Source organism: Notolepis coatsorum (assembly GCF_963971535.1).
Source record: "Notolepis coatsorum genome assembly, chromosome: 10".
NCBI lineage: Eukaryota > Metazoa > Chordata > Actinopteri > Aulopiformes > Paralepididae > Notolepis > Notolepis coatsorum.
The window spans coordinates 10,772,470-10,797,304 of NC_140174.1; the positions used below are offsets into that span (position 1 = coordinate 10,772,470).

The 24,835-nt window shown below is 42.9% G+C and overlaps 1 protein-coding gene across 3 annotated transcripts; it reads right to left on the bottom strand.

Annotated features, from left to right (window-relative positions):
• Window positions 1-6,437: 6,437 nt before the first annotated feature.
• mki67 (marker of proliferation Ki-67) lies at window positions 6,438-23,964 on the bottom strand. Of its 3 annotated transcripts, XM_084323882.1 has the most exons (19): window positions 23,800-23,964; window positions 22,850-22,949; window positions 22,003-22,084; window positions 21,258-21,373; window positions 20,800-20,869; window positions 20,255-20,306; window positions 18,645-19,361; window positions 16,820-17,052; window positions 15,876-16,479; window positions 15,434-15,549; window positions 14,176-14,347; window positions 13,673-13,801; window positions 11,955-12,392; window positions 11,574-11,800; window positions 11,141-11,162; window positions 10,663-10,761; window positions 10,258-10,350; window positions 10,051-10,158; window positions 6,438-9,768 (listed from the first exon to the last, which is right to left on the bottom strand). In XM_084323882.1, exons 2-19 carry the CDS (start codon window positions 22,936-22,938, stop codon window positions 6,713-6,715), a joined length of 6,423 nt encoding a protein of 2,140 aa, XP_084180008.1. In that variant the 5' UTR covers window positions 22,939-22,949; window positions 23,800-23,964; the 3' UTR covers window positions 6,438-6,712. The 3 variants fall into 3 exon arrangements, with proteins under 3 accessions (XP_084180008.1, XP_084180007.1, XP_084180006.1); XM_084323881.1 differs by having other exon boundaries at window positions 10,051-10,152; window positions 11,141-11,800; XM_084323880.1 differs by having other exon boundaries at window positions 11,141-11,800.
• Between the last annotated feature and the right edge of the window lie 871 nt (window positions 23,965-24,835).

Below are 24,835 nucleotides of genomic sequence, written 5' to 3' on the forward strand. Positions count from 1 at the left end.
GTGCACTGTGCCACTTCCAAATGAGTTCGGGTGGTTCGCTTACTTCGTTGTAAGGTTCCGCCTTTCCGTCCAATAGGGTCCAGCTGCAGCGCCGGATAATCCTCTCACTGGGCAAGCCTGTGGCACTGGCAGCCACAGAGGGCGCACGCTGATGTACGCAGGGGTGCCGTGGTCAAGGTCATGCCACGCGGTACCACGCTGTCCCAGCACTTTTCTGAGCAGAAGTACGTGCACGAATGTGCACGTGCACGCACACAAAAATGCGTTCACAACTTTCACTGGACTCGTCGTCCGTGCGCCAAGTACCTGTACTTATCTATCACCTAGACTTTGCATAACAAAGAACGAGAAGTGCAAAACCAAAATACAAGCCCTGTGGGGGTTTGCTTGAGCTGTGGAACCTCTCACTATGTGACAATGGTCCCGACTGGAAGGATGAGACATTTCTTATAAATTGTGCTTTAGAAGGAAACTGTCCTTCTGTAAACTGTAAGTTATATTGTTAATTTAGTTTGTATTTACTTTTCTAGTTTAAGTTAATTCAATTAAAGAAATTGTAACTACAATATTGTATCTACAATTACATTTAAAACATTGTTTGTTTTTCAACCATATCTGTTGACAATATAATTTCTTTATATATTGAAGGCTACATCCTGCTACCTTTTTCAAGGCAATATTTACAAAACCTAAACTAAAACTAGTAATTTCCTATACAAACATGTTTCCTACTATTTATGCATAATAATCATCTGTTCTGTGCGCACGCGAGGGAACATGTATGCGCACGTGACGTCATTTAAACAGAGTACAGGCACTTCTGATATTACGACTGCAGCCCTGGATGTACGTCTGGCGTAAAGTACGAACCTACTTTCTATAGAAGGGCAATTCCATGCAAATGTCAACCTCACCATGAAACATTTTTAATAACATGATCATAACCAAACCAATTTCAAATGTATCATCAAGGTCTATATTTTGAAGTACAAAATAGATTTGATCGTAATATTTATGAGAATGCATGTTTTTTCACACTACAGGAGGAGACACAATGATGTAAACATTTATTTTTCGATTAACCTAATTGTATGACTTTCTGAATGGCCAGAATGGCAAAAAATAAATCAACAGATATTTTTCTAACCTCACCTTTCGTCATGAAGGGCTGTTGTATCAATATGTGAATCAATTATGTACTTTGTGTCTTTCCATTGGCAGGTGAAGCATGCTGTTATAATGCCCCTTTATGGGACAGCGAATGTAACATCCATAACGTTTTCCAGGAAAAGTTTTCATAAAACATGCATCTGGAATGCAATGTCAACCAAACTTCCTAAGCAAAGCTAACTTTTATAAAGATGACATATCAGCAACAATTAGTCATTCTGGTATTATTTTTTGTATTCTTTACAAGTGTTATGGATGTTACCGTTATGGATGTTACATTGCAAGTGACATATGTTACATTGCGAAAATGTGTGTTGTTAAGTCCGATTATGACCCCTTTGTTTGAAGTATAATTTACACATTTTAGTTACACTTATTGAGATAAAGATGAGCCTGCAATAAGAAATGTTTTGACCTTTTGGATTTTGAGATAGGTGACAAAATACACAGCGTTATGGATGTTACGGAAATTGACAAGCTTTTCGGACTCACTGAAGACATGATGAAAACTCTGTGAACATCTTTTTCAAAGAATAACATGTTTACGCAAAAATGTAACATCCATAACGGCACTTTTTTGTGATTCATTCCTTGAGAGGAAATGCCAGGTTTTCCTGAATGTGCTTTTTGGGTACCTCAAACCCTTCCCTACAAAGTGATAGTAAACATGTTATTCTTTGAAAAAGATATTCACAGAGTTTTCATCATGTGTTCAGTGAGTCCGAAAAGCTTGTCAATTTCCGTAACATCCATAACGCTGTGTATTTTGTCACCTATCTCAAAATTCAAAAGGTCAAAACATTTCAGGCTCATCTTTATCTCAATAAGTGTAACTAAAATGTGCAAATTATACTTCCAATTCAAATCGATGCCTTGTCAATGTTAAGTTAAGTTTCCAATGTTCTCTCTGAGTGTAACATCCATAACGCTGGAATTGCCCAGAAGCAGCTGGGAGGTGCGCTGTTTTAAGTGAGCGTGTGTTATTGGATTGATTGATTGATTGAGCTGGACCCTACTCGTTGACACCTTGCCAGGGTAATCAAGCAACACTGTACAAATCACCTAACGTGACAAATGTGAGCCAATTTCAGACAAACAAAAAATGATGCAATGATTTGTTTATTTTTAATAATGTCCCTGGTGGTGGTATCGGTTGATTTGGTGCGTTGGATACAGGTGGCTCTGGTAGGAAACAGACCTTACTGTATACATACTAAACTCACATGAGTTTGCTTGTGTAAACGCCATGCATCGTTGATTGATGATTGAAAATGTTTATTAACAGATTGCAGAATGGGTATAAAATACAGTATGGCTCAATACACACAATTGTTAAGGAGATGCAGACCAGAAAAATTTCCTAACCCAGTTGTACAGTAAATTACCAAGTATGGCTTTGTCAGTATTCCAATGTACAGTGCCCCCCCCCCCCCCCACCTCCAATGTACAGTCCCCCCCCACCCCACCTCCTCCAATGTACAGTTTCTACGTCAAATGTATATACTCTTTTCTGGACACTTTTTGTATCACAAACAGTACTGTATTTGCAAATCTGGTATGTCATAAATGTATAGATGTAGCAGTACTGTCTATCTGTATGTCGTGTGTGTCATATATGCTATGATGAATTGAAAATGGGGGACCCTGGTGTAAACTAGACGAAAGTCTTTCTCTGGTCTGCATCCCCTTAACAATTGTATGTATTGAGCTGTAGGCCTACTGTACTGTACCCATTCTGCAATCTGTTAATAAAGTTTTCAATCAATCAATCAGAGAAAGACTTTCGTCTTGTTTACATCAGGGTCCCCCATTTTCAATTCATCATAACATACATGACATACAGATACAGTACTGTCTGTTACATCTAGACATTTATGACATACCAGATCTACAAATACAGTACTGTTTGTGATACAAAACGAGAGTATATACATTTGACGACATCATCATCGGTCATTTTGTTCTGTAATGTCCAAGATATTTGATTTCACCTTTGCTGAAATTTCAGGAAACTGTGACATCTGCTTCTTTGGTTCTACATATCATGACACTCTTACGGGCAGAACTTTGTATGATTCTTTTGCTCATAATAATATTATGTGACTCGAGATCAGTTTTTTCACGACAGTGTGAACGGCACAAATCACATGGAATCTGATCTTTTTCTGATTTGGGCCACTTTCACATGTCGTCCTAAATTGGTTAGTAGAGGTTCGATTTTTTGCAATGCGACCCCATTCTGAACAATCATCATCACAGACCGTTTACATCCTATTTCTTTATTGTCCATTTGCGTATGAGGAACGTGAGAAGTTCACGATGGAATCTGAGATAAAAAATAAAATAAAATTATAAATAATAATGTGAAGAAATCAGATCTGAGCAATAAATCATAATTTAGCACTAAGGCTTGCAGTGTGAACATAGCTTTAGACTAAATACCACAAATCTGCATGGTTTTACCAATCGCACCCAGTATTACAGACTTTCAATTGCTTGGACAGATCATCCATAGATTAACCTTTCACTACTACACTACAGAAGGTTAACCTTTCACTACCACACTACAGACGGTTGTAGTGAAATGGTTAACATTCTGTAGTGTGGTTGTGAAAGGGTTAAGCATTTGTCGCTGGCAATGAAATGGTTAACATTCTATATCGTCGGTGAAAGGGTTAACCATTTGGTAGTGAAATGGTTAAAAATAACTCCTCGTCTGACACCATTACTAAAGCCAAATGGGGCTGAGACACTTGACTATAATTGTACCTGCATATTCAGATGTTCACACCAGTCAATCAGAATGATCAGTGTATCTGAACACTCTGACTCATCCTCGTCTCATGTCTGCCCATCCTTTTGGCTGCGTTGGTGCATAATGGCACAATTCTTGGTTCTTGACACATTTTGGAATTCATATTTCGTTTTTTTTCTAATAGATCAATAGAACACTGGACATTTTTGTACTACCCTCTTAAGTTATTAAGGACAAAAACATTTCTGTCTTGGATGTCAAAGATTAGCCAAAATAGTCTTTGATTATTATTAGTTTTTGTGTCGCATCAGATTTAAAATCCACTACCCCCTCATTTGAAGACAAAAATGTCCCATTAAAACCATGTTTTACCTTTTAGAACAATTTATAGAGCAGAAAGTGTGCGTGTGTATGCACACACATGTGGAGGTATGTGGAGTTGAGAGTTCAGTCCATCCAGCACGAACGATCACCCTCTCCTGAGGATGTTTCACATTCCTGCATCTCTCTGGGAGTTACAGGCCGCATGATTTGATCCAGCGCCTCCTCATCCTGCTCCTTGGTCGTCACAGGAATGAAATGAGCAGACAGACATCCAAGCTAACGGTTTGTGACAGGACTCCAGCCAGGTGCATGAATTCACTAGCCGTTTTAGTTTTCTCCAGTGACCTCTTTGAAGTGCAAGATGTTTTTTTATTTACTTGAAAGAGTGCATGCAAGGCTGTGTATGACAGTATACTAAAGTAACTTTATCAGACATTACAAGTTCTACAATAAGGTCAGACACATGAATCTGCAAACACACATTTTCTATAGGCCTATAATGGGGAAATAGTACAAATGACTAATTAATTTTTTTTCCCTCAAAGATGAAACCCTAACATTACAGAATGGAATGATTATATTTTGTAATGGCTGAGATAAACACATGTGGTTTGAAAGGGAGTTAATGGGAAATGTCTGTCCTCATGACTTAAGAGGGTAGTGAATTTTAAATCTGATGCTACACAAACTAATAATGCATCAGTCAATATTTTGGCTAATACTTGACATATCCAAGACTGATTTAAAAAGAATCCCGAGCCACCCAACATTTGTTGATATGGAAAACTATTTTTTCCCCCATAAATAACAAGTGACACCAAGTAATCAAACAGGCATTTAAGGGTTAAAATCATTGAAATTATTTAGTGTTCGATCGTTTTAAGCAGGGCTGAAGTTCCAAGAGATTTATGCAGAAAGAAAAACGTGTCTAATGTTTTTATAGCAGTTTTTTTGGAAGTGGACATTTGTCGACTTACTACCAAGAGGGTAGTAAATTAAACTGTAGCCTGAGGGTTAAAGGTGCTGTATGTATGATTGATCGATTTTTCTTCTTACATACAGATGTATGCCCAGCCCATAGGTGCTTACAAGTCACAAACAATAAGTGATCATATAAAAAATATAACATAATAACAAGCTGTAAACAATGTACTTCAAAGAAACAAGAGGAATTCATATCAAATTATATACGAAATGTGTCTCCAGTGCCATGCGTTCTCCAAAAATCCTGCAAAACTGAAAATCTCCTCTACAAAAAACCAACTCAACATACAACTTTGACTGCCAAAAAAAATCCGGATTTACAAATTTAACTCTCAAATAAAACCCTCAAATCGGTGTACAAGGGGCAGTGAAAAACAAAATGATATTAATCTTCCACCACCCAGAGAACACAGAACCGCTCCTCCTCAGGTGTACCTTGGAATCTACCCACTTCCACAGCCAATGGCAGGGTGCCAGACCTTAACTGGGCAGACCTCTGTTGTCTTTAAATGTAACATTACATAAGGTTCAGTAAAATACTCGTCTTTAATTTCAACATATTTTCTAAGTTTAGGTTTCTTCCATATCTCCACCTTCCACTCATCCTGATGATTGATACTTTGTTTAATTATATTAACCTTACGATTCATAAAAATCACTTAAATTAAAAAAAATCATAGACATCTCTCTTGACCAGGGATGACCGTGTGCTCTGTCCCAGTTAAATATCTTTTTAGTCACCCGATCATCTGGCAACCATGGACCAGGCTGTGAGTGCCATTTTATTGTTAAAATAAGTGTTAAATAGCTCTACATTGACAGAAATTACTGGTCAGTAATATGGTCTCCCCATTTGAATCCAATACTGTAGTGGGCCTGTTATTTACCCACCCAACAGGCGACTTGTAACCGTCTAAATGTTTTTAAAATGGCTTATTCTTATTTATTGTGTCCATGTATGAATGATAGTCCTGTTTTGCAAGCTCGTCATCGCTGTAAATGAGGGTAACCTCTGTGTCATGTTGATATAATAAGGAATAAAAAATAAAGTTTGTTACTAATTAATTATGAATAAACAGCATGGCAGGGAACCAAGTATCCATAGCATGAAATTCTAGATATTACTAACTTGACAGTTCTCCCCCAAAACAACATGACTACAAATACAATCATTACTACCAAGCAATAATACAATGAAAGCATATTTTCTTAATTATAAAGTGTTTTAATAAGAAAGAATCAATGATTTTTTTCACCATACAATATAAAAGACATGAATGTGGCACAACACGTAACTGCGCTGCAGTGTAACGCAGCCGTCCCGAGTTCAAGTCCCGGAGACCTTTGCTGCAGGTCTTCCCCCATATCTCCTCCCAAAACTTTACTCTCTGCCTAACCAATTAAAGCAATAAAAATGCCACAACAAAATCTAAACAACAACTATTAACTATTTGCAAAAACATTAAATCTACAAGCGCTCTATTTCTTCACTGCTCTACCTCTACGGGCCTTGGGTTGCGTCTCGACATCATCCACCGTTTTAGACGCCGCTTTTCCCCTCTTGGGTGCCGCCTTCCCTCTGCCCTCCTCCGGCGCATCTTCCGTCACCTCGGGCGCTTCCTCCGTGACCTTGGCTCCCCGTCGGGCGCTCGCGATGGGTTCGGCTTTAACTGAGAGATCCTCCTCTTCAGCTTTTTTGCTCGACGCTCTCCCTTTGTTAGCGGGCTTGGATGCGGTGGCCTGAGGGGTAGAGGGCTCTGCGCTGTGACGTGCCCTCTTGGAGGGGATTACTTGCGAAGCCTCGTCTTTGTCCTCAACAGGTTTTGCCTTCCTTCCCCGAGCTGCCTTGGCGACGGGCGTCACGGCATGAGTCTCCGTCAAGTCTACCTTCCAGTTAACCGCTGTCATGGACCGGTTTGTGCCTTCCACATCTTCCTCAGCGGCATCGTCTGTTGCAACAACCGCAGTCTTTGCTGCTGCCTTTCTGCCCTTCTTTACTGGTCCTGATGGAACCTCGGCAGGGATATCAGCCTCTTCAACCTTACTCCGCTTTCCCCGAGGAGCAGATTCTGAAACTGGGACGGTTGTTTCCACAACAGCAGTCTCCTGAGCTGCTACTCTGCGTCCCCTCTTAGCTGGAGCCACTTGTGGAACCTCATCCTTCACAGCAGCATTGACCTTCCTTCCCCTTGTGGCTTTAACTGGCGCTTCTGGCTTTTCTTCAGAATCCTGTTTAGTCAAGATTTCTTCAACTGGAGCGACCTCTTCCTCCACGGTCTCGGCATCTTCTGTTGCAACAACTGCAGGCTTCGCTGCTGCCTTTCTGCCCTTCCTTACTGGCGCTTCTGGAACCTCAGCAGGGATATCAGCCACTTCAACCTTACTCCGCTTTACCGGAGGAGCAGATTCTGTAACTGGGATGGTTGTTTCCTGAGCTGCTGCTTTACGTCCCCTCTTAGCTGGAGCCACTTGAGGAACCTCATCCTTCACAGCAGCATTGACCTTCCTTCCTCTTGTGGCTTTAACTGGAGCTTCTGACTTTTCTTCAGAATCCTGTTTGGTCAGGCTTTCTTCAACTGGAGCGACCTCTTCCTCCACGGTCTCAGCGCTTGACACTGGAGTGGCATCTTCTGTTGCAACAACTGCAGGCTTCACTGCTGCCTTTCTGCCCTTCCTTACTGGCGCTTCTGGAACCTCAGCGGGGATATCATCAGCCACTTCAACCTTACTCTGCCTTCCTAACCTGCCTCGAGGTGCAGATTCTGTAACAGGGACGGTTGTTTCCACAGCAGCAGTCGCCTGAGCTGCTCCTTTACGTCCCCTCTTAGCTGGAGCCACTTGAGGAACCTCTTCCTTTGGTTTGGTCAAGCTTTCTTCAACTGGAGCGACCTCTTCCTCCACGGTCTCGGCGCTTGGCACTGGAGTGGCATCTTCTGTTGCAACAACTGCAGTCTTCGCTGCTGCCTTTCTGCCCTTCCTTACTGGTCCTGCTGGAACCTCGGCAGGGATATCAGCCTCTTCAACCGTACTCTGCTTTCCCAGAGGAGCAGATTCTGAAACTGGGACGGTTGTTTCCACAACAGCAGTCTCCTGAGCTGCTCCTTTACGTCCCCTCTTAGCTGGAGCCACTTGAGGAACCTCTTCCTTCACAGCAGCAGCATTGACCTTCCTTCCCCTTGTGGCTTTAACTGGCGCTTCTGATTGTTCTTCAGAATCCTGTTTGGTCAAGCTTTCTTCAACTGGAGCGACCTCTTCCTCCACGGTCTCGGCGCTTGGCACTGGAGTGGCATCTTCTGTTGCAACAACTGCAGGCTTCGCTGCTGCTGCCTTTCTGCCCTTCCTTACTGGCGCTGCTGGAATCTCAGCGGGGATATCGGCCACTTCAGCAGTCTCCTGAAGGGAACGAGCCGCTCCCCTGTGTGCCCTCTTAGCTGGAGCCACTTGAGGAACCTCTTCCTTCACAGCAGCAGCATTGACCTTCCTTCCCCTTGTGGCTTTGACAGGAGCCTCTGGCTGTTCTTCAGCGGGGTTACCGGCAGGTTTAACATCAGCCACCTCATCCTCTTGGACTTCCTCCTGCTTGGGTTCAGCTTTTTCCTCCGGCTCTTGTGAAATAGTCACAACCTCTTCATCCACCCGAGCTGCTACTCTGCGTCCCCTCTTAGCTGGAGTAACTTGTGGAACCTCATCCTTCACAGCAGCATTGACCTTCCTTCCTCTTGTGGTTTTAACTGGCGCTTCTGGTTTTTCTTCAGAATCCTGTTTGGTCAAGCTTTCTTCAACTGGAGCGACCTCTTCCTCCACGGTCTCGGCGCTTGGCACTGGAGTGGCATCTTCTGTTGCAACAACCGCAGGCTTCGCTGCTGCCTTTCTGCCCTTCCTTACTGGCGCTTCTGGCTTTTCTTCAGCATCCTTCTTTCTTCCTCTTCTGGGTTTCTCGACAGTGACGGCAGGTACAGATTCCTCTTCTTCTGGAAGAGGTTCGTCACTCAGGACCTCAGCGTTCTCCTGCTCAGTTGGAGCTTCTTCAACAGATTCCTGTTTGACAGGAACCTGCTTAGATTTTCTCCCCCTCTTGGGCTTTGAAGCAGCTTCCTCTGGGGGAGCCACAGTGTCGCTCACTACAGATTCAACGTCATCATGCATCACTTCCATGGCGTCGTCTTGCACAGTTTCAGCTTCTTCAACGGCTGCCTTTTTGGTATTTCTTCCTCTCTTGGGCTTCAAAGTAGCTTCCTCCCGCGATGCGGCGATGGTGTCGCTTACTGGTTCGACGTCGCCAATTGGAGGTATTTCGTCGATTGTAGCTTCAATGTTTTCCTGCAGTGGTTCCGCCTGTTCCAGAGATGTTTGTTTAGCATTTTTTCCCCTCCGGGGTTTAAGAGCAGCGGCCCTCTGGGGAACCTCGGGTTCAGCAGGTTCCGTCGCAGCTGGTTTGGTGGTCCTTCCTTTCCTGGGCTTGAGAGTAGGTGCCTCCTGAAGAGACTCTCTTGCTTCCACGTCTTCTGGCTGCTTTTCGCAGACAACAGCAGGTTCTTTAAGAAAAACAAAATCATTCTTAGTAACATGAACATTAAACCTTGCCGAGACTGAAAGGGATAGTTCACTTTACATTTTTTGTTTTGGTCTAATGTGTTTAGTAACCCATTATATTCAACTACATCAGACATTGTATTCCGATTATTTTGCCTAGATGTTGCCGTTTGAGTGTATTCGACTTTAAAAAAAAAGAGAGACATTACTTGCATTTCTTGACCATTCAGCTCATCGAACACTAACGTAATTTTTGACCGATGTCATTGCTCCAAACTACTGACCTTTTGCCTCATCTTCCCGGGAATCATTGTCCACGGTATCCGATGGTCCATCTTCAATCTGAGCACAGGATGCATCTTTTGGTTTCTCCTCACAGACACCCTCTGGTTCTTAAAGGAAAAAAAGGAAATGAGAATCAACTATATTATTCTCATTTACACACATTTACACTTTTTTTTAAGATACTAAGCTAGTTCAACTCGACTCACCTTGTGCTTCTTCTTCTAGAGAAATGATCTCCACGGTATCTGACGGTCCACCTTCTCCCTGAGCACAGTCCTCTGGCTGCTCTGACACGACTCCTAGTAAACAAGAAAGAACATAGAGATGTTGGATCCTAATATGAAGAACTGATTTAATGTCCATTTTGATGCTCGTTTTATGTCTGCACTTTATGCATTGCTCTTGATCTGCCAATTTTGTGCACATTTTATGCCAGTCTTTTTTTTGCTGCCGCGAAGCACTTTGAGCTGGAATTCTTGTATGAAAGGTGCTCTACAAATGAAGATTATTATTATACTGTAATTATCATTTGCATTTCTTGAAAATCCAGCTCAAAACATGAATGTAACTTTAGACGCGATATCGGACATCCTTGCTCAAAGACAACTCACCTGGTCCCTCATCAACACTCTCCACGGCGTCAGACCGGTCATCCTCCCCCTGGGCACAGGATACATCCTCTGGTTTCTCCTCAGAGACGACCTCTGGTTCTAAAAGATAAAAACATTAATTAGAATTGACTCCTCTCTCTCTCTGGTGTGTGAGGTTGGCACTACAATGAGAATCGTCTCAAGAGAGAGATAAAATTAATGATTTATAATTGATGTGCGATTTGTTAGCCACATTTTTATACAGGTAATATTTATCAAGGTTTAAATAAAAAAAACTTTCCCCATCTTTGCTGAGTTTTGGGGCAAAAATAATTAAAGACAGGTCACATATAGACTGTCCCAAATATAAGCCAGTTGTGGTAAATGATTGAAACAAATAAAAGCCTGGACTATTAATTAATGAATTAAGTTTTACGGCATAATTGGAACATTCAAAAACACTAGCATACAAAAATCAACCAATCAATATGTAACATACCTTGCGCCATCTCTTCCTGCTCCTCCTCCTCTGTGGTAGAGGGGCCATCTTCACAGAGCTTCACCTCCTCCTCCTCTGTGGTAGAGGGGCCATCTTCACAGAGCTTCTCCTCCTCCGTGGTAGAGGGGCCATCTTCACAGAGCTTCTCCTCCTCCTCTGTGGTAGAGGGGCCATCTTCACACTGCTTCACCTCCTCCTCTGTGGTAGAGGGGCCATCTTCACAGAGCTTCACCTCCTCTGTGGTAGAGGGGCCATCTTCACAGAGCTTCACCTCCTCTGTGGTAGAGGGGCCATCTTCACAGAGCTTCTCCTCCTCCTCTGTGGTAGAGGGGCCATCTTCACAGAGCTTCTCCTCCTCCTCTGTGGTAGAGGGGCCATCTTCACAGAGCTTCACCTCCTCTGTGGTAGAGGGGCCATCTTCACAGAGCTTCACCTCCTCCTCTGTGGTAGAGGGGCCATCTTCACAGAGCTTCACCTCCTCCTCTGTGGTAGAGGGGCCATCTTCAGAGAGCTTCTCCTCCTCCTCCTCCTCTGTGGTAGAGGGGCCATCTTCACAGAGCTCCTCCTCCTCCGTGGCATCAGAAGGCCAAGAACATGTATTGAATAGCTCTTCAACCCGAGCGGCGCCCTCTGGCTGTGCCTCACAGACGACCACCGTTTCTATTGGGGGAGAAACCAGTGTTATTTCCAGAAAGCCAGAGAGGCGCGCAGACAGACGGGTATATAATAATAATAACAATAATAAAAAAAAAAAAAAAAAAAAAAAAAAAAAAAAAAAAAAAAAAAAAAAAAAAAAAAGAGTAAAACAACTCACCTTTTGTCACGCGTTCGCCACGCGTGGGCGTCTCCAACAACTCCTTGACGCCGTCGAAGCCCACTTCTTCAGTGGCCTTAGGCGCTCTGGGGGTCCTCATGATCCTCTTGACTCCAGTGAGACACTCTGGCTGCTCCGGCTGCTTCTGTCTGGGGGTCTTCAGGAGTCTCCCTCGGAGGTCCTCCAGAGGTTCTGGCTTCTGTCTGGGAGTCCTCATGATCCTCTTGACCCCGGTCAGACAGTCGGGCTGAGGGGGCTTCTGCTCGGGAGTTGCCACGACGGTCGCCAAATCTGGAGACTGCTGCTCCGTGGAATCGGACGTGGCGGGGATCTCGCCGACGAAGCTCGCTTCTTTGTCGCTCTCGAGGAGGCGGTCGATTGCCTCCTTGTTGTATCTTCCGCCCTTTGCAACAGTCATGGGAGATACAACCATCTCACCTATAATGAAAAAGGGGACATAATAATGGGAAATGGGCGTAGTCTAGTTTTTGTATGGGTTTGGCAGTGCGAATTGATATCGACATAGTTTCATCGAGTTGTAATCAACACAACCCAAGGATTCAGTGTCCTCTGATGACATCACAGGAAGAGATATTAAAACTCATTAGACAGTATATGCTACATAAGCATCGGTCACAGTGCATTATATTAACACACCATTCCTGGTCTATATATTTCCATATACTCAAAACTAAATAGGGCTGTACCGAATGCTTCGATCATAATGTTGACATTCGAATTTAAATCAACATTTGAATTTTTTTATACATTTTTTTTTATCCGTTTAAACCAATGGGGGTTTTCTTCACAGTTGCAGTTAGGCTACACTAATATAATATTATACTATAAGACGTCACCATCACTTTCATACCAACTGTGCCCTTATTGGATTATTTATGTTGCCGAAACTGAGTTATATTCATTAAAGAAAGTTGATTTAATAAAAGAAAAATACTCATTTAATCAGATTAATCACTTTATTCAAATTGAGGATTTAGTTTGAGAGGGGGAGAAAATTTCAATAGAAGCTTTGAATGTTAGAAAATGACATTCGGTACAGCCCTACTTCATATTTTTTGCACAATTGTACAGCCCTGTCCTATTGTAATTCTAATTTAGTTTACATATTCAATTTTATTTAAGCATTACATCACGAGACAAAGTGGGTTATAGAAATTAGATCACGCCTATGGGTGGTTGTTAGGCCCGAGGCGAGGGCCTAAGCCTAACCAGTTTGAAACAAGGCGGACATTAATAAAATGTTCAATCAATCAATTCAATAACCCACGCTCACTTTGATTTGTTTGATTGAAAATGTTATTAACAGTGAAATGAATGTCCTTTTGACGAATGGCATCTAACAGACTTCCCGCGATTTATATTTAGTTCCACAATTACTCATGACCCACCAATTACATAATCCAACATTGTGTAAGAAACTAACACATTCGCCGTGACAATAGTTTTTGAATTAGTAGTTATGACGCTTCCAACACATCCATTCGTAAAGATTATTGTCCGCCATCTTGGTTTTTCCTATGAAAAAGTCGAATTGGCGGAGTGATTGTAATTCGGTTGTGGGCGGGTTCTGGGATCACAGGCGTGGGTTATGAGAAATAACCACGTCTAACTTGACTGTTTCAGCCAATCAGAATCGAGAAATTTGCATGCCATTGTATCTACTTTAATTGTCTGTTAATGTTGCCAATAAGACCTACCAGTCTCCTCAGGTGTGCTCATCACTGATGCTTCAGATGTAGGCGCAGCTCTCGGGGGCGTCTTGGGGACAGTGTGCACGGCCGATTTCCTCCGCCTGTTCACTGGGGTGCTAAATATTTCAGCAATTCCTGAAACCACAAAACACAAGATGAGTGTCCTGTCCACAAAGAGATACAATACAATTGAATCTCAATTTGTCTGAATAAAACTGCATATAAGGCCTCATATACTTGCTTGTACACCTGCACAAAACCCTTAGCTCTGTATGATAGCATGTACTATAACACTGTATATATATATATATTAGGGCTGGGACTTTATCGCTACTACAGAAAGGATTAAACGTACACATTTTATTCTCGTTGTACTGTACTTGTGCCATATAATGACAATACATTTGAATCTACACGAATCAATACAGAACAAAGCACTCTGTTAAAATACAACACATGTCCCGAAAATAATCCCAATTCCAATAGTTGACACAGGAAGGAGCTCCTACCGGTCAAGTCCTCGTCCATCTTCATGTTCTTCTTGAGGAGTGCGAGGTTGTGGACCGGCTTCGGGGCAGCGCCAGGAGCATTTATAAACGTGTGAGCTCGGCCCACGACGACGGTCACAGGGGAGTCTGCGTGACCGGTGCTGACGTGGCCCTGGAGTTTTTTCACAGGGGTCTGAAAGATTGAAAAGAACAAAACATTTTTTACATGTTACAGGCGAGGAGGAAATGTTCGTTAAGGGCACGTGCATGTGGGAATGGAGAGTGGCCATTTAAAGGGTTACAAATATAACTTTACGTAAGTAAGTGGAATTTCTTTAAGCTGTTAAAAAAAACATGCTCTACATTCCCATCAGATATTTTACTCGTTTAAAGCACATCTTTTCTTAAAACTAGTTATTTATTATTACCCCCCCCCCCCCCCCCCCCCGTGTGGAGTTCTCTCTCCTTATTGGATAAGGCAAGAACGGGATGAACATTTATTTTGTCTTTACAGCAGAGTGGAGGGACCGAGAGACCCATGTTACTGACCAGACCATTTATATCAGTGATGGCTGTTTGAATGTAGAGCTATTATTTTTTAAATGTAGACCACTTATGTTAAACAAGAAAAAACAACAGTTAACTTTCAAACCTCAGGCCAATTATAAGGAAGACAAAGATTAAAATCTGGCCATTTTCAGCGGTCGACTCATGTCACCTGCACAATATTAGCCACGGCTATGTAATGAGATTCTGCGCTACCTGAATCCATGCCATTTTATTTTTTCCTCATCATCTTACTGAATGAAAGTATACTGCATTAACCCCGAGAGGGTGGAAACACAATACATAGATGCGGGAGAGAGAGAACCACTTTTCAATTCAAGAGGCAAGTGACAGGCAATGCCCGAGGTAAGGAGGCATCGACCATCTCATCAAAGAGCTCCACCGGGCCCCTTGCCTTTCAGTCACATTTCGGTTCCGTAAACAAATTCAAAAGAAACCCTTATTGCCGTGAAACGATAAGTGCACACCTGGGACATGTCGATGACACTCGACATTGGCAGGCACTCGCCTCACCAATTAGTCGACCGATGGAACAAGTGGCTCTCTCTCTCTCCCCCACAATAGATGTGCAGGCGTCATCGGTAGGGCTTGCGGGAGCTCAGCAGGCTCGTCGCAATCACTTCGATGTCCCGAGTAAAAACCAGACACGATGGGGGGAAAAGCTTGCATAACAACAGTGATCTGAATCCACCAATTGGTTGGCATTTCATACCTTGGGTTTGGGCACAGCAGCAGCCTTCTTTGCCTTTGTTTTGGTGAGCATTCTCTTAGCCGGAACAACCGCGTGAAGCTTGTGTTGACTAAACTTCACAATGTCGGCCCAAGAACCTGGGGGGAGAGAAACGTGGTGGTTAGGCTCTGATCAAGTGCCACCGTGTCCTATTCTAACCTGTGGCGGCTGGAGGTTGGGGACGTGTTTGGGAGCCAACCGTCCGACAGAGTGACCTATAAACGCTGCTGGTCGCACCCAACCACCATACATTAAAATAAAGAAGATACATTTGGAACAATCAGATGCATACTGCTTTTTCATTTAATGCTTCCAACTGCGACTGAAGGTTCTTCCTTCTCTTGCTGCATTTAAAAGTATGTGCGTCGACTCGTCTTAGCCGATTATCTTTTAGGAGTTGAAATAAAGGTTCGAGATGAAATACCTTTGATAGATGACCGGGAGAGCGTGTGCATGACCTTCAGCATGCCCTTCGGAGTCTTCCTGGAGGCTTCTTTCTTCATGCTCTTCCTCCTCAGAGGCAACTTGGGAGTGACCTGGACAGAGGGCTCCGGGACGGCCACGGTGTCCTCCTGCGAGACGGGCGACGGGGTGCTGATACGCGACACAGAGAAGCGGCCCTGCACCGACGGCGTCTGGCTCCGTGAAGAACTGGGTAACGCGGCGACCGCGTCGGAGGAGGACGCCACCGGACACGACCTCCTCTTGGTGGTTTTCTTGTCGACCAATTGCGGCTGTGCTGCTGGGGATGTAGACTTGCGCCGAGGTTTAGGAGATTTCTCGGCTTTAGGGGTCTGGGGTTTATCCGTGGACGGAGACCTTCCTCTAGCAGGAGAGGTCTTGGCAGGTGAAGGGGTCTTGGCTTTGGTCTTCGGGGACTTATTCTTACTCGGAGATGGGGTTCTGGCTTTCGGGGACATCTTGGCCGGTGACTGAGACCTGGGGGATGGGGTTTTGGTTTTTGGGGACCTCTTGGCGGGCGACGGTGTCCTCGACTTCGCTGGACTCTTCCCTTTCGGGCTGGATTCCTAGGGAAAGCAATCATTTGATAAACAACTAGAAGGCTGCGCAAGCGAGTATGCAAAACCTAACCCCAGCTGATTACTGGAGTCTAGGTGAGGCTCAGGCGGCCTCTGGGAGGACCGGATGCGCCAAAGCGAAAAAGAAATTGTGAGCCCCTGGAGAAGTGTGATTGTTTTGAGCCAAAACGATTTAGGGCACGATGGCGATTTAGAAAATATGCTTAATTCTAGAGAAAAGCAGCTCCCACAATCTCAACATGCCCACAATGTATTCCTATGGGTGAAAATTAACCACGAAAAGTATTCAAATTAAATCTTTGTTACATTTCCTCCTGCATCACCGTACCTTTATCATGCCAATGGCCGATGCTCGTCTGAGGAGGGAGTCCTTCATCTTAGGGACACTCAGGCTCCGCCTGGGCATGGCCCCTTTGCGTAGTGGAGAGTCGGGAGGCAGTCGCTTGTCAAACAACTCTGGGGTCAAGAGATTTCCAAATGACACGCGTTTCTTCTTGGCCTGCTGTTCGGATGTGACTCCAAGTTCTTCACTCTTTCTTTTCTTAGACGACCGTGGTTTTTCTGTCGGGGGGGGGGGGGGGGGGAGATTATATGGTTGCGCTGATGATACAATGCATTGGCAGTTAATAATACTACACAACAACCACCCCTGGACTCTGTCCGTCACGCTGTCCTCATTAATGATGGATACGGCACTCGTCACGGTGTCCTTTATGACAAGGTTGGTTGGTCCTCGCTGATGGAGAGGCGCAACAAACACTGGTATTTTTCCATTCTCAAGGCCCTTATTTGGTAAACTGCCTCCTTTATAGGAATTATGGAAACTGTGGAAGCCATTCTAGTGATTGGCTGGTCCTTAACACATCCACCGCCATCCACGCTGTAACACTTTATTGCCCGCCATGCTTAGACCGCCAGACCACACTGTACAGCGATATTGAGATCAATATACATTTTTTTCGACATGGCATTCATAATTCATATATACACCTCCGGCGCTGCAGCTGGACCCTATGGCTCAATACAACGACGGCTCAATACCGCCGCCTGGTGGATGGTTGGGCGAGTTACACCCGAACAACAGGAAGTGGGAGGTGTGCGTCGATTAAATTCATCCGGCCGTCAGATATTGCCGCAAGGCTCCCGACAGACACTATGTACATAATGGATCGCTTTATAAACGTAATAATCGATATGATTTCGGCGTTTATTGCAACATACAAACCGGAAATGGACCTAGGTGATCGGCGTCGTATACCTGGGATCTTTCACCGCCAGTCTCATTGGCGAACGGTAAGAGGACGCTAACGTTATTTTCAGCCCAATTGTTTATTCATTTCACTGCAAACCGATCTGATCAATATATCACCCATACATAAAGCATTTACTGACGATCACGGAATTATAAACGACCCCCCCCCCCCCCGTACATGATGATGCATAACGTATAGGATAATATACAGTTGAATTTTTTTATATAGCGTGTATCGGGAATAAACGGCAATCGATAATCTATATATGCGTTTAGGCCTATAACTCACATTCTAGGAATTACTGCAGAAAACGATAACACTTATATTCTAGATTCGAAGGTATTTTTGTATGAATGAAAAAGTATAACGTTCCTACATCCTGAACGATATATAATCGATGTTGAATGGGCCATAGTAATGTCAATTTAGCAATAAAATTAAAAAAGTTATAGCCTTGCAAAGAAGGTGAACATCTCCATAGGCTTACAGTGGTGGCAGACTGGCTATAAGTTATGGCAGGGAATGTGTTAACTTAAGGTCCCCCCGAATTTGCCCAGAACGGGGTAAATCTGCATTTTGCTATGATGTCCCAGCTCATGCAATGAACTCCCCAACGTTGACATTTGTCAATGAAGTTGTACATGCTTTAGTTAATTTGTTGTCCTTGCTTTTTGCCACATCTTGTTATTTTATATGCCCCCCCCCGCCCCGTATGTACACTCGACGTGACTAAATGAGGGAAACCTCAGTAGCCTTAAATAATTAAGGTTTGAAATTAACGAACAATGGCTTCCATGCAAAGATAAAAACAATGCTTGGTTAACCAAAATTAAAAACGTTATTCCATCACTGAATTCAGTGTGCATGAAAATAAAATTAAAAATAAAACGTATCCCTTACCACTTGTAGCTGCTGCTTCCGGCTCACTAGGCACCTCCTGGGCTTTAAGCTTCCTCTCCAGGCTCCTTGGTGACGCCCTCAAAGTAACCTCTGGTTTGGGAGTACTGGGCCGAGCCACAGTCGGATCCGCCTGGGCCTCGGTTACCGTTGCTTTGCTAGGAGTGGCCTCCTTGCTCCTCCTCCTCGCGGGGGCTTCGGCGGTGGCCGGTGTCGCGGCCGTCGAAGAGCGCCTTCTGTTCCTGGGAGTCGCCTGAGTGGGCGTGGCAGGTGCGGCAGCCTGATCGGCCGGCACGATCTCTTCTGGCCCGGTCTCTTGTGAAAGGGGAACGTCGAGGGACTTCCGCTGCTTCTTCGCCGACTTCGGAGTCCCCGCCACGCCTTTCGTCGCTCCTTCTTCGGCCTCGCCGTTGGTCGCAACGGCGGCAGAGGATTCTACGGCTCCCGCCTTTTCAGGTGCGCTTTTGACTTCCGTGGAAGGGGCGGCCTCTCTGGCTACTTTCCTGACGGATGTGGCTCTGGGCGTGAGGAACCTCTGGGTAGCAGGCGTTGGCGGCTGACTTGCGGATGACTTCTGGGGAGTCTTCATGTCCATCGTCTGCTTGATCATTTGATATAGGTCTTTGAACGGGGAGCTGGTCTCCTTCGTTTCCGCCTGGAAGGTTTTCTCCAGGGAGCGCTGGATGTTGTCGTGGTTGGCTCCATCCTTCAGATAAGAGTCTAGAAGAAGAGCAACGGTTACTGAATAAAAGTATTTCATGAAGACGTGCCTGTTTGAATGTGGCTCTTTAAAACATCTGTGACGGGCCTTACCAACTCCTGTCATTTATCAAAAATCATACAATTATGACCATTGTTTTCGATTTCCACAACTTTTCCAAAAGTTCATGTGCATTTCATAATTTTCCAAATCCTTTCCATGCCTGGACAACTTAAATTCCATATATTTCCCAAGACTTTCCTGACTGCGGGGCGTTTGGCCGTTCGCATTTCAATATGATCAAAAGCGGATGCGTGTACATTTGTAATTGAATAGTCGATCACATTGTTCGAGGGCTACTCAATTATGGCAAAATATCAATCGTGATTATTGGTCAATATTGAGATTCTTTTACACGATTATTACTCATCAACTTTGGAAACATCTAACATTTATTGAACCAACCCCTGGGTAGCCCCGCCCCTCGCCCAAAACACTTACAATATAAAAACATTTCATATAATTTTGCCCCCCAAAAACATAATACTTGTGCAAATTAAATTCAAGGCTTTTTAATACATTTCATAGCCTTAAATTGTATACTTTAATACGCCGCAGATACCCTGTATTTACATTTAATTCAAACAAATAGAAAGGCCGGCCTTTGATTGCACGTCATGTCACAAGTACACCATAACCAAAGCTTAGGGACTGTGGCCTCTCAACACAGGTCCACGATAAACCAATGTACACAAAGCTGATCCTAGTAGGACGCCTGTCGCAACCCGGCTCTCCACCTGGACACCAATTACATGGTAAATTGACATTGACCCGTTTATACAAACAGCCGACACGGTCTTCACCAGTAGACAATTTGACTGTTCTGTGCAAACTCCAACAAACGCATACTAACCTGTGGTAACTTCAGAGGACTTGGTGATGCTCGCTTGCTGATCTTGCAGAACCTGGGTGATAAAGACATTTCCTTTAGCACAGAATACCATGTGCATTTTCTACATTCACAGATGTGGTGGAAAATCTATAACGGTCTTACATATATTCATAAATGATAAGTATTGCATATATTGAAATTACACTTATATTACATGACATCTGTATAGTGGTCATACAATCATAATTGTGACTGCTTGTCGGGAGAATGCACACAGAGATGTCCAATGTCCTGGTTCATGTCAAAAACACCCGTTATCGGTGCGATTCAGCGTAGTTATGACCACTTGCTAGAAACTACACAACAACTTGCCCAATGGTGTCTTCAGAATATCAGTGTATATAAAATGGTGTGATTCACGTTATTCCGCTTTTATCTGCAGATCAACTCTGGGTTCGTTATCTTAATGAAACTGTGTTCCTCTGTTGTATAATTTAAGCAGTCACGGGCAATTTACTGTAATTTAAAAGTGTGCAACATGGGCTGATTAACGAGGAGCAGGTTACCTGCAGCTTTTCAGTTTTGCCCGCGAGGGAAGGCCTCTTCTTCGGTGTTGTTGCTGGAGGATACTCAAACCTGAAAACAAGCAGCACTAGTACGTGAATACCTGGTCATCTGAATCAGAAAGGTCTTTATTGCCAAGTACTTTACACATACAAGGAATTAGATTTGGTCATTTTTGATGCAACATTAACGGACAGAAAATTACGGTAGAATATAAACTAAATTTAAATAGCACAATAGAATAGAATAATAAAATTAAATAGGCCAGGGCTGTACAATTGTGCAAGACAAAACGATATTAGATCAAACACTTTGCAATAACGCCAACTGCTCAGAACCAAAGACGGTAGGTTTAAAACACTGAGCAAACTGCTCAGAAGAACCAGAGATAAGTTTAAAACAGATGTCTAATATTGCTAGCCAGAGCGTTCTCAGCCCCACAGAAAACTGAAACACCAACCTGAAAGAACGATCAATAACAGTGATTATATCTCCATGTTTCAAACACTCAGGCTGCTGCAACGCCTCTCCGTTGACACAGGTGGGATTCACTGAACTCAAATTGGTCAGAATGACCTGGGGAAGAGAAAGGCGATTGGTCTCAATGGTGTTGGAAGTGATATTATTTTTGTCAAAACAAGTGGTCTAACTCTACAGTACATGTTAAAATAGCTCTACATTCTTACAGCCATCACTGATATAGTATTTGGTCAGTAACATGGGTCTCCCAGTGCCTCCACTCTGCAGTAAAACAGAAGATGCATTGGCTGGTATCCCGTTCCTACTTTATCCAATAAGGAGAGAGAACTCCACACAACGGTCTGACAAGAATAAGAAATAAAAACGAGTTTTAAGCAAATATGTGCTTGAAACAAGTAAAATTATCTGCCAGAGTAGTAAGATAATCTGTCGTGGCAAGATTTCTTGAAATAAGAAAAAATATCTAGGGTCCTCCCTCTCTCCTGATTGGATAAAGTTGGAACAGGATAACAGAACATTTATTTTCCATTTACTGCAGAGTGGAGGGCCTGGGAGACCCAAAAAACTCCATGTCAGGGATGGCCGTCAGAACGTAGAGCAATTTAACGCTTGTTTTTACAACAAAAATACCACATAGAGCACCTTTAAAAAGAACAAACAAAATAAGTCATTTAGACTACACTTGGGAACGGTAAAATTATTTCCACATCTAAATCTGTAATTACCTCTTTGTTTTCATTCAATTCAATTCTGCAATGCTCCTTTGAGACCTCAGGAAGCTGGATACGAATATCGCAGTGAGGTTTCCTGTTGATAAAACAAGTCGTCAGTGCAATAAAAAGGCAGCTCCACCAGTAAAGCGTAGGTTTTTAAATCAGGCCTTGTGTAACATTTTACACATAATAGTGCACTTAAATACTAGGGCTGGTATCATCACCACCGATTTCCCAACTCATTTGATTCAGATTCACAAGGTCCTGATTCTATTCAATGGCGATTCAGTTGGGGATTATTTCAGTTACAATACCAATTTTGCTTAGATATGAAATAAATGATCAGATATCGAATGCTGTAAATAGTACAAGGAAACTTGGTGCATTATAGAAAAAATATATAAGAATTTACCACAAAGCAGCAGCAGGCTTTATTTATTTAACATAAACACAGAGCAGTAAACAAATTAAATGAAATTGACATTTCTCCCAATATTAATATTATTTATTTATATAGCGCTTCTCAATGACCCCAAGTCGCTGACAGTAGTTAGTTAAAAAAAAAAGAGACCATGGGGGAAACAGCATGAGATAACACAAAAAGACAGTTCCCTCCGCTTAGTAAAGGAGCCCAACTACTGACGTCAGCATCATAAACCCCGCCTCTAAATTTTCAAATAAACAGCGGCCTTTAATCGCGACATGAGGTTCCCCAAGATCAGGAAATGAAGGCGGCGAACCACAGACAGAGAGGCACGTTTACTTGACACGTGATGACAAAGCATGACATTTACATCTACACACCCAGTGGCATTCATCAAACAGATAATTTACACTTTCGTGTCATTTGCCTCCTCACCTCCCAAACAAGCATGTCCCCGTGAGGGGGAACTCAGTGCCATCCACTCCACTCCGCTTCACCACAACTATCTTCCCGTGCAGTGGCATGTTTCCTTTACCTAAAAGATTTAATAAGAGTTTTATTAGTCACATACATTACACGAGACGTGCAGGTGCAAAAATACAAATAATAATTTATGTCACATAAGGTCCATTACAGTGAAATGTTTGGTTCTGTACTATGACTCTGCTGAGAGTGTGCTTCATACAGTAAAAAGACCAAAGACTATACAATAATATACAACTAAAGTACAAATGCAAGCCTTTTAAAATGCAAAAAAATGAGGGACGCAGTGCAAATATTTTACTATAATAAATAGACACCATATGGTATAGTGTTAAAAAGTGCCTGAAGCTAATGTTATTAAAGGGGAACTATTTTACTATTTCTTTCACTATTTGGGCAAATTGAGAATTAGAGACATAGATCCTATTAATATAAGTCCACATAGCTAGAAAACACTGGAAAAGGCCATTTATAAGATAGTTCCCCTTTAAAAATGTGAATGTTTAAAGTGCGTGTGGGCATGTGGATATTTTAGCATAATAAATAAGATAAAATATGGTATAGTGTTAATACTTTTATATAAAATGCTTCTGTCTGCTTTGCTCCAGAGATTGTGCTAGATAAAATAGATACGTATCGTGAGTATAAAATAGAAGTCAAGTACGTAGACAAGTGTTCAATATATAACATACAATTCTGCTCCACAAAGGTGGCGTAACGTTACATATGTAAATTGTCAGTTGTCTCGATTATGGGTTATTTATTTTTGTTTTACCCAACATTGAGTTATTAATATGATGATAACGTTACTTGTTAAAACACCGTGGACTGAACTGTAACGTGGAGTTTTACAAGCAGACACGTCATTAGTTTAGTAATCGCGCCAACAAACACCAACTTACCTGATAAAGACGGTTTATTAAAAACACCGGTGATCCATAAACGTCGACAGGGACGCGTCTAATCTAACCTATCTGTAAAAACTAGTTCTATATTATTAACTCATAAGTATTATTAGATAAACGCAGCCCTAGCTAGAAGCTAACCTGCTAACCTGGCCTGCTAACGTGACGCTACTGGCTGTGTTGTCTCAGCACCGCGTGCGGACCTCCTCCCGAGACGTGACGTCACTGCACATATATCCCTCCGCTATAAGGTAAAGTCGTTCAGAAATAATCATATAATCATCATACTTAGTGGACTTTGCGTGACGTCTGTGTGTCGATTTGTATGATTGTTAATGTTTTGCTCATTATATGCACGTTCCACTATTAAATATAATAACGCGTGACCAAATACTCTAGCGGACTATTTTATTTCCAAATCTAAGCGGAGGAATCGTGTGGAAATTAGGAGACGGCCATTTTGAAAACATTTGAAATTCCGCGCGAAGGCTTTCTATTGGTCCAAATGCTCCGCCCTCAGAGTAAATGAGGACGGGGCTTCTGTACCTGTTCCTGTCTGTCATGCGAAATAATTTAGTTATTATTATTATTCTGACCATTCTACAGGAGGAATTGTGATTGTTTTTATGATTTATAATTTTTTAGAACGTTCACAAATTCTTAGTTGTTATTTCCCGAGTTTGTTTACTCAAAACCAAAAATCTGAACTTGAATAACATGCAATGCCGGTAGTAGCCCAGCGCGGCGCTGCAGATTTATCTGAGTTGTTTGCATCGGTAGTACCAACGAAGAATTCGTTGAAACAGAAGTGTGTAACTGGTCGCTGCTGCCTATGGCAACGGACTGTAGGCGACGCCAAAGAAAACAATCCATGGAGTTATTTGTATTCTGGTTAAATCCCCTTTAAACCTAAGCCTGAAACAGTCCGCCTGGGTATATTTAGTTGTTATTGCTGTGTAATTGTCAGAGAATGTGCAGTAAGTGCCTCTCACCCTTTTTTCAGAACTACTTCAGCTTTCAATATGAATCACTA